Below are 13139 nucleotides of genomic sequence, written 5' to 3'. Positions count from 1 at the left end.
AGTTTCCAGAATGTACCTCGGTAACATCGTGTGGCAAGGGATTTGCTCCAATTACACGTGGGATTCCCATCCACCGTCCATTGCTTCTCAGCCTCATCTTGTCACTCATGCCCCACTTCATATTAATTTCAATCAAATATGCAGTACAAAATGAAGAAGATATGTAATGTTGTAGCTGACCAAATGGGTCTGTGGAGGAAGAAAGCTTGAGCATATATTGCCTATACCTTTTGCTTTTATCATATTCTAGTGGCCCCACGATGTTCTTCTCGAGTTAAATTACAAGTTTAGTTTATGAACTTCTAAATTTGTATAGTAAACTTTCGGTTTTAGTATTTAATAAAGCTCTGATCTATTCGATATTTTTCAAAATTCACGAGATGGATAAAGATGGATGTACGAAAGTTCCATGTGAACATTTAAGATGATCTTCGAACATTAGAAGGAATTCTTTCCTATCGAAAAAACATACGTGCAAGTTTCTGTTCTTCATGTTGCGTGCATATAATTAAAAGCATATCGACATGAGAGTATAATTTTGTTACAATTTGGCTTGTGGCATTTACCGGCACGAGCACAAAAGGAAGTATTGTATGAACAATTAGGATGATCTTAAGACATTAGAAGGAATTCTTTCCTATCGAAAAACATACGTGCAAGTTTCTGTTCTTGATGTTGCGTGCATATAATTAAAAGTGTGTCGATGCATTTACTACCTATTGTTTTGACTAGAGTCGTGTTGTTTAGGATGATTTGAGTTCGTGAAGTCTAAATCAATTGGAAAAAGGAACACGTATGAAATAAAAGTGTTTTAATCCTGTTATAAGAACTTCATAGTGGATGAGAATATTGTACACATACATGCTTAGTCTCCGGAGGTTTCATTATATTTTTTAATATGAGAGTATTATTTTGTTACAATTCGGCTTGTGGCATTTACGGACAAAGTTACAATGTTTTGGTTAACCATATATTATTCTAAGATTTATTTTCAAGACCATAGAAAATCATTCATGTTAATGCTTTAGAATGAAGACTTTGGATATTAAAATGGAAGTTGCATATTATGTTTCTTAAGCCATGAACATGTTTCTTTACATTTTTTGTGTTTAGATTTATGTGCTAAACTCATAGAAACGAGCTTTTTTTTATTTTTTATTTTTGTACTTTTAATATTAATCATCAAGATAAATCTAGATCCTAATTTCCATTAAGTTGATTTCTTGTGGTTTTTTAGGTTTTTGGATATTTTAGATTTAAAAGTCGTTTTCTTTAACACGATTGTCAGATCAAATTCCTCGAGTTTCGAACGACAATTTTGTTACTTAAGTAGTGCTCCATGACATTAATGTTATTAGATCAATACCACAATTTTTTTTAGATATATCTGTTATATTAATGTTATTAGCTCAATACCACAATTTTTTTTCAATATATCTGCATTTTAACGACTTTGATATATACTTAGATACTTTGTTTTTTAAATTGTTAGTCACAATTTGATAGTTTTATTAATTAGTTTCATGGGTTTTGATTCTTACTTACAATTTCAAAAATAATTTCTTGTAACAAAACCAAAACAAGAATCTTGATCACACTGTGAAATTGACCCAAGGATTATGGGTTCATAAAAAATGGGCCTATTTTTGTTGAAATAAATTTCTTTGAGCTTTTTGGAAACTTCGCAAGATGTGTAAGATAAGATATTCATCGATTTCAAGAATAATAAAAGATTTCTTCGTTCATTTTTTGTTGTTACCATTTGTTGTCATGTATGATGGGCCATTTAAGGCATTGTTTTGACATCCATGGCACTCTAGATTGAAGCCGGCCGTTCACTCCTTGTTCTCCTCGTGTTGATAGTGTACATTTATGTACGCGCATATGGACTCTCCGGGCAAAGCATATACGTACTCCTTGGTCTTGCCTTCAGCTAGTGCACACTTGCATTGCTGGAGTCATGGAGGGAAAAAGGCCGCATAGTATTGTGGTGTACACATTACTGTATCATAATATCATGGCAATTCTAAAAAACTTACATTCGAAATTGTCAAATCTCTCTTGATTGACCTATTTTATGAAAATTCATTTAAGACTACCGTTCTCGTCGAACCAACTTCTATTTTGATTTGCTCCGATCAGTTCTAAATTTCATTTTGCGAAGTAATGAAAAAATAACTTTGAAAATTACCATTGTTTTTTTTTATAAGGGAGGACCTCACAAATGTCTAGCCATTTTTCTTATAAAATTAGTGCATTGGTCTATATTTCGAGAAAAAAATATCATTTTTATTCCGTCGTAAATCGAGTTTTGGGAGGAATTCCAGGTATTCACTCTAGAAGGTTTTATCATTCTGGCTATGCTTTTTCTTGGGCTAAGACACCAATCTCTATAGGCTTGGTTTGAACTTCAAGAAAATCTAATGACGACTACTTTTATACCTATTTCTCTTTAAAAAAAATCATTTTCTTTATTGTGAGATTTGTAAACCTCATCCCAAATATCTAATCTGAAATTTCTTTGGGTCCCCCTCGACGACCCAGAGGAAATGAGGAACATCTCGTCATAATTGTCTGCTAATTTTGGTTTTGTTCCGTAAGCTTCACTCCAACCAAGTAAATCCATGTGAAATTGGAATCTTTTTCATTTTTCTTATCTTGAATCATTCATGAGAAGGAAGGTTAAAATGGCGCAAGAAAGAACAAAATTCATATCAGCCATATAATTAATACCATGGCCGTAATGAAAATTGATTCGAAGTAGGGAAAAGTGTAAAGTAGCTCAACTGTAAATGAGAGGAATTATTATTAGGTATGAGAATAGGAATCTATTTAATGAAAGACTTTGGCTTTCTTGACTCAAGTCTTGATTGAGCTGTCACCCAAAAGAAGCATCGAGACTAAGAAGGAGTTGACTTCCATGGAAAATTTAGACTTTCTCAACCTTTCCTTTTTTACATATTCCGTCTACCCATTCACTTGAGTGAGACAGAGGAGAGTGGAATTTTGTTAAGTTCGCGACAGACTTGTCACAAGCTCCACGAAGTGGCCACCTTTACTTCGAAGACGAGAACCAAAAGGGAGTTGAAAATGTGTTTTGAATCCTCTTGAATCTTTGTTTTTGTTTCGGCCGAGACTAAAGGAGGTTTCCTCTGTCCCAGAAAAATGAATTAGGAAAGGAGTCTTAGTTGTCCTTAGTGCGGCCTCATAAGTGGTTGTGTCGATGACTTCTTCTCTGCGACGAATCTTTGGGTCCAAACCCATCACAAACTTCTATAAACTAACCTACAAGGTAGGCTTACATGTTCCATCGTCCCATCGTAGATTCCCTGTCACCGTTAGGCATGACATGTATAAGATAAGAAGAAAAATGTCTTTGATTGCGTATATTATTGTTGTTTACTTATTATCCATATAACTTATGCCCGAGTTTGATAGCCTAGATTATTTTATTACTGAAGCATGTTATTTGATTTAATTGTATGCTTATGATGTAAATTGAGTTAGCGAGTAGTAGACTTAAGTAAAGTTTTAAGTTAGTTTTAGAACCATGCTGCCTAGAGAACATGAAAGAGGACGTCGAGGAAAAAGATAGCCCACTATTAGGGGAAGGTGTAGAGGTGAAGAGAGCCCACCTCGCGAGGGCTCAGTAACTCGTACAGACGCAGTTGTGCCACCTCCAGTAGCGCTAGCGGCTGGAATAGATCCCACTACGAACTTGATGTGTGAATCATTTCAAGCAATGATCATACAATGGTAGCCACCCAGTAGGCCAATAACTCGCAATCTACTAGAGGAGCGAGATATTTACAGAATTTCAAGTAGTATGACCCGCATGCTTTAAACGGAACCGTGGGGGACCCAACAGAAGTTCAGTTGTGGATTTTGTCAATGGAGACAATATTTTTGTTAATGGATTGCCCGAACGATTAGGTGTCCCGTGCGTCATTCATGCTGAAGAAGGACGTAGAATTATAATGGTTGGATAAGAGAGAAATTTTTAGTCCCAACGGAAGTACTATAGCCTGGTCACAATCTATTCAAAATTACTATCGATATATTGTTTTAGTTTCTTTAAATAATTTGTTCGAGCTAATTCAATATTATATTTTTAAATTGGTAAAAATTATTTACAAATTTTTCTAACGTTCTAGTACATACAGAAATGTATTTTTGAAATTTTTTTAAATAAAATATATGTAAAAGAGCTATGTTATATGTTGACTAAATAAAATCACGATGAATTGAGTTGGTCATGAGTTTCTTTCCAACTAAATTTTGTTAAATTGAACCAACTAAATTTTTAAGTTAGTCCAAACTCATGCTCAACCGGTAACCCAAACCTAATTCTATCTGAACCGATGTGATAACTCAAATCGATCAGATGTTGACCGACCACTCTTCGGTGACTTTTCAACGGCTCTGTCTTTACAGGAGTTATCTAAAATACCCCTACTCACATGTCTCAACAAGAATCGATTGAGTTAAATCATCTATAGCAATTAAAAATTTGGTCATACCCCAACCCAACTCACCTGTGTCTTCCAAAATGATTTGGATTAAATCATCTATAACAATTAAAAAGTTGGTCATATCAATAGTATTATCATTCTAAGATACCCACCTTATCAATAATGTTACCACTATCACCTTATCAACCGTGTTACCACTACGAAAAATCTAGTGTAATTGACGATGTCTGTGGTTGAGGTAGCACTGTGAAGGATAGTTAAAGGAAAGAGAGAGACGAGAGTCCGTAGGAGATAGAGAGGGAGTTGTTTTCTCCTTTTTGCACAGTTACCTTCCAAGTAAAAATCTTCATTTTACTCTTACCTTAAAAGTAGAAAGTAGAAATTCCTTAAACTTTTGGATGGAATTTGAGAGGATGACATAGAATGATATGCCCCTTGTTCATTCAAGTTTATTGTTACACTTTTTTTGTCCAACATTTTAACAAATTTCTATTCTAAAAATGTTAAAAATTGGGAACGCTCCAATAATGAACGTTTAAATTGGTACACCATAAGCACACAAAATTTGATAGACAGCCATAAAAAGAAATGGGACCAAGAGATATGTGAAGAATCTAATCAGCAGCCACATGTCTATCAAAAGATTGCCCTTTTTTTAGTTTACTTCCACTTGGACAATTGTGGAGGTCCCACGTAAGATGCTGCCTCTTATTCCAAATACAGCTAAGCCATGTCATCATCAACTCGTCCCACTCACCAAAAAGTGAAAAGAACAGTGGAAAATAACAGCCATCAAAGGGTCCACGTAATACGCCATGGAAATGAAAAAGAACCAAAAAGTTCGTAATGCTACCCCTTCACCTGGGGTTCCTCTACTCTTTCGTTAAGATCCAGCTGTCAGTTGTAGATATTTATAATTAAATATAATATAATGCAACTAGATTTTGGACAAATGTGTCCTGTCTTACATTGATTGGGAGGAAGCAGAACCACATGCATTTGTATGGTGTTTGGACATTATTCAAAACACCTCACACCTTTGTTTTGTTATCAGAGGCATTATAAGTCTCCAACTTGAATCCAACAACTCCCAAAGTACAGCAATAACTTTTTTGATCTCTCACATTTTAGGGAAAAATCACGTGCCACTTGTAACAAAAGCTCCGATGGATCTTAACTAGTCAAGACATTACTTACCTCTTTAAAAGTTGAAGTTCAAATCTCTTACCCAGTTGATCTAAAAAGGAAGTAACACAATACAAGAATGTGTCGATTTTAAAAGCTCGATCATCTCAAGTTGGTTGAGGCGCTCCAAGCACTTGGCTTGATACCCCTTGCTTGGCCATGGTGCCAAATTGTATGGACCGTACATGGCACGAAGTTTTGGCCTACACTACATGGTCATATAACTCTCTCAACAACTATTTCGAATGACCGAACACGTAACAGTCCAAGCCCTCTCTCAACAACTATTTCTAGTGCTTCATGTCAGCTCATAATAAAACGTAACATCCCAAGCACACTGCTAATCGATATTGTCCGCTTTGGCTCGTTGGGTATCGCCATCAACTTAACGGTTTTAAAAACACATCTGCTAGGGAAAAGTTTCCACACCCTTATATATAATATTTTGTTCTCCTCTCCAACCGACAAACTCAGTCTTCTTTGTCACCCTGTAAGCTATTTTACAACACTGTCAAAATAAAATAATCATGGTAAGTATGGACCGTAATAATATAAGATGAGGTTAAAGAATGGCAAGAAAGAAAAGAACCGCTACCAAGTGGTCCGTACACTATGCAGAGTTAGAAAAGGATGTGTTGTATGCATTTCTATAAGTATAATTTCTTCCAATGGTAAGTTGCTACAAAAATTAAACGCTCTCTTCTAGGAATCTTCGCCGCAGCATTGCAAATTACACAATCTCTACCCCTCCCTCCCCTCTCTACAGCTAACATCATACCTTTTTTAATTGAAAAGAATAGAAGTTGAATTAGATAACGAAATATGATACAAGAAGAGACCGTATGTTAGAGGTTTCCAGCAGTAAATATGAGCTCTTTGTACAAAAGTGTGCAATCTGCTGAAGAATGCAAGACTTGAGGCATTTAATGAGACGCTAAGTTGAAGTTTTATTTGGAGATTGGAGACGCCAGCAACAAGCTGAGTCGGCTGAAAGGAGATCTGATCGCTTCTACAAGCAAAGAAGGCTGTAGAACACAAGCGGTATGAAAGCGTTGTCAAGCTGTGCTGTATAAGCCTCCAATAGACCACTAACTGTGACGGCTAGGAGAAGAGACAGCCATCGCTGAAAGGGTAATCAACCGTATCAGGAATATATAGATACAAAAATTGTAAGACATCAATATCGATAAGTAAATTATTGGACAAATCACACTTTAGTGCTGCAGTTTGAAATCAGTTTTATTTGATCTGCATGCTTTGCCTGTTTGACTGTGGCATGACACTTAATATGTTTGAATTATTAACAATTAATAATTTATATTGTTTTGTGTGTGTGTGTGTGTGTGTGTGTCTGGTCTCCATTTTCTCCCCACAATCTCTCCTCGAACCCAACCTCATCTCTTTTCTATCTCTAACATCGGTCAACATCTCCCAACCTTCTGCATCAAGAATGACGGGAGGATGATTTCAGTTACAAACAGACCTCCATCTAGATAGGTAGAAAAATGGATTCAACTGAAAAAATCCTGGGAAAATTAATAGAAAGGAGGATGTGAAGTAATTGGTTTGTAAGGTTTAGTTCCCACAACTTTCCTTTCACTCACTCTGTTCTTTTTGTCGATTTTAAGGTTTTAAAGGAACTTTTTTATCTCATGTTCAAAAAAATAAATAAATAAATAAAAGGTTCCAAAGAAACTTGTTTCAGTTTTCCAATTTATGGGAAATGAAAGTTGCTGGAAGAATTGTTGAGTATTTCCATAATCACAAAGAATAGGAAATTGATTCGGGCTTCAAGTTTCACATTGCTGGATGACAGGCATGGTATGGTCACCAATTGGCTCTTGAGGGAACACCTATTCTAGTTCATACCAGTCCCACTCCTAAAAGCATTGCTCATGGTGATTTATCTAGTGGCTGATAAGATCATTTTGAAGCTAGCAGCACAATGTCGGTCTGGTGAGGAAAAAGTGAACAATGGAAAAAGGTCCCCCTGCAGAGGGATGCCTTACGTCAATTACTGTGGTTGCATGGCTTCGACTTGTATGCCAGAAGATGACCCTCGGCACACCCCAAGTAACGAGTATTGAAGCCAAGCAAGACTGCTAAGGAAAGGGATTCAATTTCTCCAATGGATCCATAATACCACTGCAAGCACCCCTATTTGACCCAGATTTTGGGGATAAGAGGTTTAGAGGAAAAGTTACCGAATATTTAGGATTTGATTATTAAATAGGTCGTTTACTATAGAGTAGCTAAATGAGATGGCTACTGGTTTTTTAATGGGCGTGCTTATAAGTAGAATGAGTAGAGGAAGTCAAAGCAAGCAACTTTGTAGTTGTCTAGTATTAAGCTTGATCAAGAAAGACACTCAAGTTCCCCAAATCATTCGAGATTCTATGTTGCTGCATTTCTTTTCTAATTAACACCATTTTGCTGAAGTTTCTTTCGCTGATTAGTGGTTCAGAAGGATAGAGAGATCGACTAACCTCTGTCAAAATATATCCAGTGGATGCTAGAAGTGGAAGCAGAATAGAACAAGCAGCTAGAACAGATGTGATACCAGCAGCTGTACCTTCAATGGTTTTCTCTACAAAGTGCAATGTTACAATATTAGACGTTTAAATCACAAAAACTTATATCATAGGGCGCATGAACAAAAAGAATACTCACTTCCAGTTTTGCTCCATCGCAGGACACCATACTTGTGACCAACAACAGATGCCTGAGAAGGAAGAAAACTATCATTTTTATTATTAAAAAAAAATGGTGGTTTGACCACTAGTAGTCTACGGCATTAAAAAAACTTATGTTCATATTGATGTTATAGTTCTTTTTCTCTCTTTTTTTTTTTTTTTTTTTTTTTTTTTTTTTTTTTTTTTTTGGGTAAGAAACTGAAGTTTATGAAATAAAAAGGGCATACAAAAAATAAGCCCCAAAACATAAGTAGTCCAACACTAACTAGAATAAAGAATCCAGTCCAAAAGAACAAGATTGATGTTATATTTACTAAACGATCTAGAGACCAACGCCCAAACATAAGCAATAAATCTCACCAACTCTCAAACCTCCTTCCTAGATTTCTCAACACCGTATTTTTTATGAAAATTTGAGTTATAGTTGAGAATTTCATTTTCCAACCAAATGCCCGTCGAAATGAAATTCATTTTTGTCTCATTTTAAAGTAGAAGATCCTTCAATTCAAAACTATTTGTGCATGTCGGGTTTAGTAACAGCACTATCAACCATAAATTAAATCAATACAACAAGAAATCAATTGCCAAAGAACAAATATATGTTTAATATTAGGTTTGGTTTGTTCCTCAGGTTGTTCAAACTTAAGTACTCATAGTTTCAAATGAACTACCTACAACATGATAGTTCCCACAGCTGTTAACGGCTGATGTTAGAGGGCCAAAAAACATTAAGAATCATAGAATTTTAAATGGTAGAGCTTACGAGCATGCTTCATTTACTTTTGAGAAACAAATAAATTATCGGCCAAGAAAATAGTCCAGCATAAATGTTGAGATTTTCAACTCATCAGTCCCATTGTTTCAGTTAATGCGAAAAGGATTAGTTTAACCAATAGAACAAACAATAAATCAGAAAAATAGCACATATTTCAGGACAAACTCGAATTTCAGCATTTAAATTCAAGCAGGTATCTCAGAGTCACCACCAGAGTTGAGGGTATAATCCACTCACCATTGTATCTCCAATTCCAAGACTCAGTATTCCAGCAAAAGGTGCAAGTGGACGGTCATTGTAACCAGAGGACATCCAAATAGGAAGCGCACATCCCAATAAAAGTGAGAAGTGGCTTAAGAAAAGATATTAACAGATAAAAGGGTTAGATAAAACTTATTCTCCTAAAGTTAACAATACCTTACAGTATATATGAAAAAGAAGATAAAATACCTCACAATAAGAAATTCAGAGTCACGGTGATCTGTGAAAGCATTCATAAATTGATGCACAGGTTCGCCCAAAGGCCAAATCCTCCATACCTAGAGTAATGGTTTGTGTGAGAATAATAATAATAATAATATTGAGCCTCGTCTCATGATTTACATTTAACTGCACACACATTTGCACATATAATCGTTGTTTCAACTTTAATTTCTTGATAATCATAGTCTTATTATAATTTATTGAAGCAAGTCATCCTCCCACATACCTTTCGTCTGAGTTCCCCTCCATTTATTATCATATATACAATTCATGGAGTTCAATAATTTATTTGACAAATTATGAGGGCAAGTGTTCTATCTAACAGCAATCATATCAATTTATAACATCTCCCAAAATGAAAATAACAGTCACCAAAGTTATCAAATAAATGATTGTAGACAATATAGCAACGTAAAACCAATGAAAGTGTAAATTGAATATCCATACGTTCAAGTAATTAACTTACTCGAATAATTTCTAATGCCAAGAAAACTGCCAAAGCTGCACCAAAGGCTAGATTGAGAAACCTTGGCTGAAAAAAAAAAATCGAAATACTTTTCAGAATCTAGACACACCTAATCCAGAATGCCAGCATTGTTTTGACTAGAGAAGAAATTATCGTAGCAACTAAGCATCAATAATTAGAGCAAGTTTACCTGAAAGATAAGTGCAGGAAGAAACATCAAAACAGCCATGAGATGATAGTATTTACGAAGAAGAATTCTCTCGATCTTGCTACTTCTTGAGATATTGTAGAACCGCAGAATAGATGCACATATAAGAGACAACCAGTAGACGCATAAAGATAGTCTTTTAACTGGTTCTGAAAATGTAAAGGATATGACCCTGACAGAAAGTCAATTATATGGATAAGCATAAAGAGTTGACATGACAAAATATGCTCCAATTAGGTCAATGAATCAACTTTAACAATTTTTATAAAGACTTATGAGAGTAAGTAAAAAAACTAAAATTTTCAATAAACTGAATTCAAAATTCCAATGGATTTCATACCATAAGAAAGGATGTGTGTCAAATTCATGAACTAACATCATCCATGATGGGACGACCACGATCGAAATGAATCCGAGAACGGAAAAAAATATCATAGATCTTCTAATCTCAAAGTATTTCTTAGCTTCAGAGTTTTCAGTGTTCACAATGCATTCCCATCGGTGGAGATGTTTAAAGACCACTGGGCACAGAAGAAGGCCAAGCAGCAGACCCTACATGTTGGAATAACCATGTTAATCCCCAAAGAGAGTAAAACATGTGAATTACTGAGACAAAAAAATGTGAATCAGCTTCCACAAACAAGATGTAAACCTGAATTATGGGACTAATCTCACTTCTGTTCATCATATACTGAAAAGAAACCAATTCTGACGAACTAAGAGCCCCAAGCATCTGCTCCAACCAATCTCTTATTAAATATATATGCAACAGTTATATTCCAAGGAAAATATATACCCTACAAACCTTAGCAATAGTACATCCTAGCATGTCACCAAAGTAGAGAACAAGTCCAGCCGTAACCAATAGCGCTTCTCCTATAAGAAGATGCCACTACCATTGAAGAAGTAAGCCCGTGAAAGAAATTTGATTTAAACATTAAAAAAATCATAAGTTCGGCTTGTGATCTTAACTACTTGTGGAATCTGGACCACAGAAAAATTAAAGCAATTTATTGGGCTTCTGGAGGTCAGTTAGAAGTAGAACACAGCATATTTAGGAAATGATATTAACCAACTAATCATTGAAAACATTTACATTTGTTCACATTGGAGATAAATATGACATCAAATTTTCTGAATAATTTCTGCCTTGCCATGGTTGATCATTTTAATTAATGAAAACAAGTTACAATGTAGTGATTTTAGTTTTTCTCAAATACCAAAGAAATTAAAACCATCTACTACAAAAAGAAAAGAGGCATACAACACGTACCAATGGAAGCACAAGATGGAAAGGTACTAAGAAGATGCTGAATCAATTTGGAAGCAACCAACCCATGACAGAGTATCCACGACGACATAAGAGCCATGCGGACAACTGATTGAAGAGAAATCAGAAGAAAGAACAAAAATAAGTATTGAAACATGAATTCAAAAACTCAACAAAAAAATTCTGCAGATTTTTCTCCATTCTATTTCTGACCTAAACAAGGAAAAAAATCATTTTAGTTTATGAGAAAGAAAAGAAAGAATTCACAAGAAGCAAATTTAGTTACCATTCGGATACATTGTTGCTAAGGAACTATAGCACACAACACCATATAGGATCTTACAACCCAAACCAAGCTTCAACCTCCAAAGACGATGGAAACGTGTTTGTGAAACAACATCAGACTCATGCATAGCATTCCAGAGAAGCATAAGCACACTCAAACAGCAGGTTGAAGTTGACCAAAAGTGCATAGTCCAAGTTTCGATCTCTGAATACATAAATTAAAAAAGTCCTGGTGGTCATTAACCAATAATAAGAACAAAAGGGCTTAGTTCCAGTACCAACAACTAAATTAAGAGAGCTTTAAGAAATAATGCCAATCATAGTCACTGTTTATTTAGAAACTCCATACCCTCAAGTCCGGTGTGATTGGATGAGAAAGCTCTAGTAAGCTGAATCATCTTAGCAAGCATTACAGCAGGAAGTGTAATTGCTCCTAATAGTATTCCTGATGAAGCACCTGGCCTACGGAAAATGGCAATTGAAAATCATTGATATAGCACAATTGACAACATAAGAAAATAGATCATTGAACAAAGTCATTGCGTTGACCATAAAGACCACACTTCCAGTAAAAGTTAAAATAAATTTAATAGTATTGGGAATTCAAATCTACAAGAGCAATAAAAGAATAACAGAAGATCTCTTGAAACTTAGCTAGATGACAAAATATCCATTTACATGGGTTGGGTCTCCCGTAGTGAAAATTTACAAGATAAGGGCGTAAAAGGAGAAATGTAACCTCTAAAGTTAGTTAATATAGAATTATATTGTATGTTCAAGAAGCACAAATATTTTAGTTAGGTTAAAGTGTCCTTATCCAATACGGATTGGATATTCCAACACTTTGATACTTGTTGAACATGTGTCAGACACTAGCTAGCACAATCAACGTGTTAGAAACTAATTGTATAAATTGAATATGAGGCTGAGACTTCTTAGGCATGTATTGAACAATTACTGAGCAGAATAAATAGACATACATTGATATGAACCAAGAGACATCAATCATACAATATACTTCAATGAAGATGTGAAGAAAATGTTGTCAAAATTATCAAAAGATGTTTCAATTCATGCTACATTGAAGAAGAATAAAGTTTGATTGTTGTAAATTTTGGGTGGGTTATAATTTAGAGTAATTTAGAGTTATTTGTATTTTAAGACTCCATAAAGTGTGAAAATTACAAAAGTTGTAACATTCACACTTTATGGCCATAATTAGCCATTATGCAAATGTAACCGAAATTAAATAAAAAGTCTTAAAATACAAATAACTCTAAATTACTCTAAATTATAACCCAC

General features: G+C 35.0%; 1 protein-coding gene across 1 annotated transcript in view; it reads right to left on the bottom strand.

The window, feature by feature from the left end:
- Positions 1-6283: 6283 nt before the first annotated feature.
- Positions 6284-13139, bottom strand: part of LOC111464874 (dolichol kinase EVAN) — a 9058-nt gene continuing 2202 nt past the window's right edge. Inside the window, exons 2-14 of the mRNA XM_023109140.1 lie at positions 12187-12299; positions 11839-12042; positions 11556-11660; positions 11088-11158; positions 10935-11015; positions 10623-10834; positions 10265-10454; positions 10075-10140; positions 9576-9664; positions 9363-9477; positions 8328-8379; positions 8144-8244; positions 6284-6780 (exon numbers count right to left, since the gene is read on the bottom strand). Of these exons, the coding sequence (XP_022964908.1) occupies positions 6667-6780; positions 8144-8244; positions 8328-8379; positions 9363-9477; positions 9576-9664; positions 10075-10140; positions 10265-10454; positions 10623-10834; positions 10935-11015; positions 11088-11158; positions 11556-11660; positions 11839-12042; positions 12187-12299 (1513 nt within the window). The 3' untranslated portion in view covers positions 6284-6666. The remainder of the gene's footprint in view (positions 6781-8143; positions 8245-8327; positions 8380-9362; positions 9478-9575; positions 9665-10074; positions 10141-10264; positions 10455-10622; positions 10835-10934; positions 11016-11087; positions 11159-11555; positions 11661-11838; positions 12043-12186; positions 12300-13139) is intronic.

The sequence above is a fragment of the Cucurbita moschata genome, unplaced genomic scaffold (assembly GCF_002738365.1).
Source record: "Cucurbita moschata cultivar Rifu unplaced genomic scaffold, Cmos_1.0 Cmo_Scf00031, whole genome shotgun sequence".
Lineage (NCBI taxonomy): Eukaryota > Viridiplantae > Streptophyta > Magnoliopsida > Cucurbitales > Cucurbitaceae > Cucurbita > Cucurbita moschata.
Note: the sequence above shows the minus strand (reverse complement) of the source record. Positions and strands in the feature narration are given on the sequence as shown.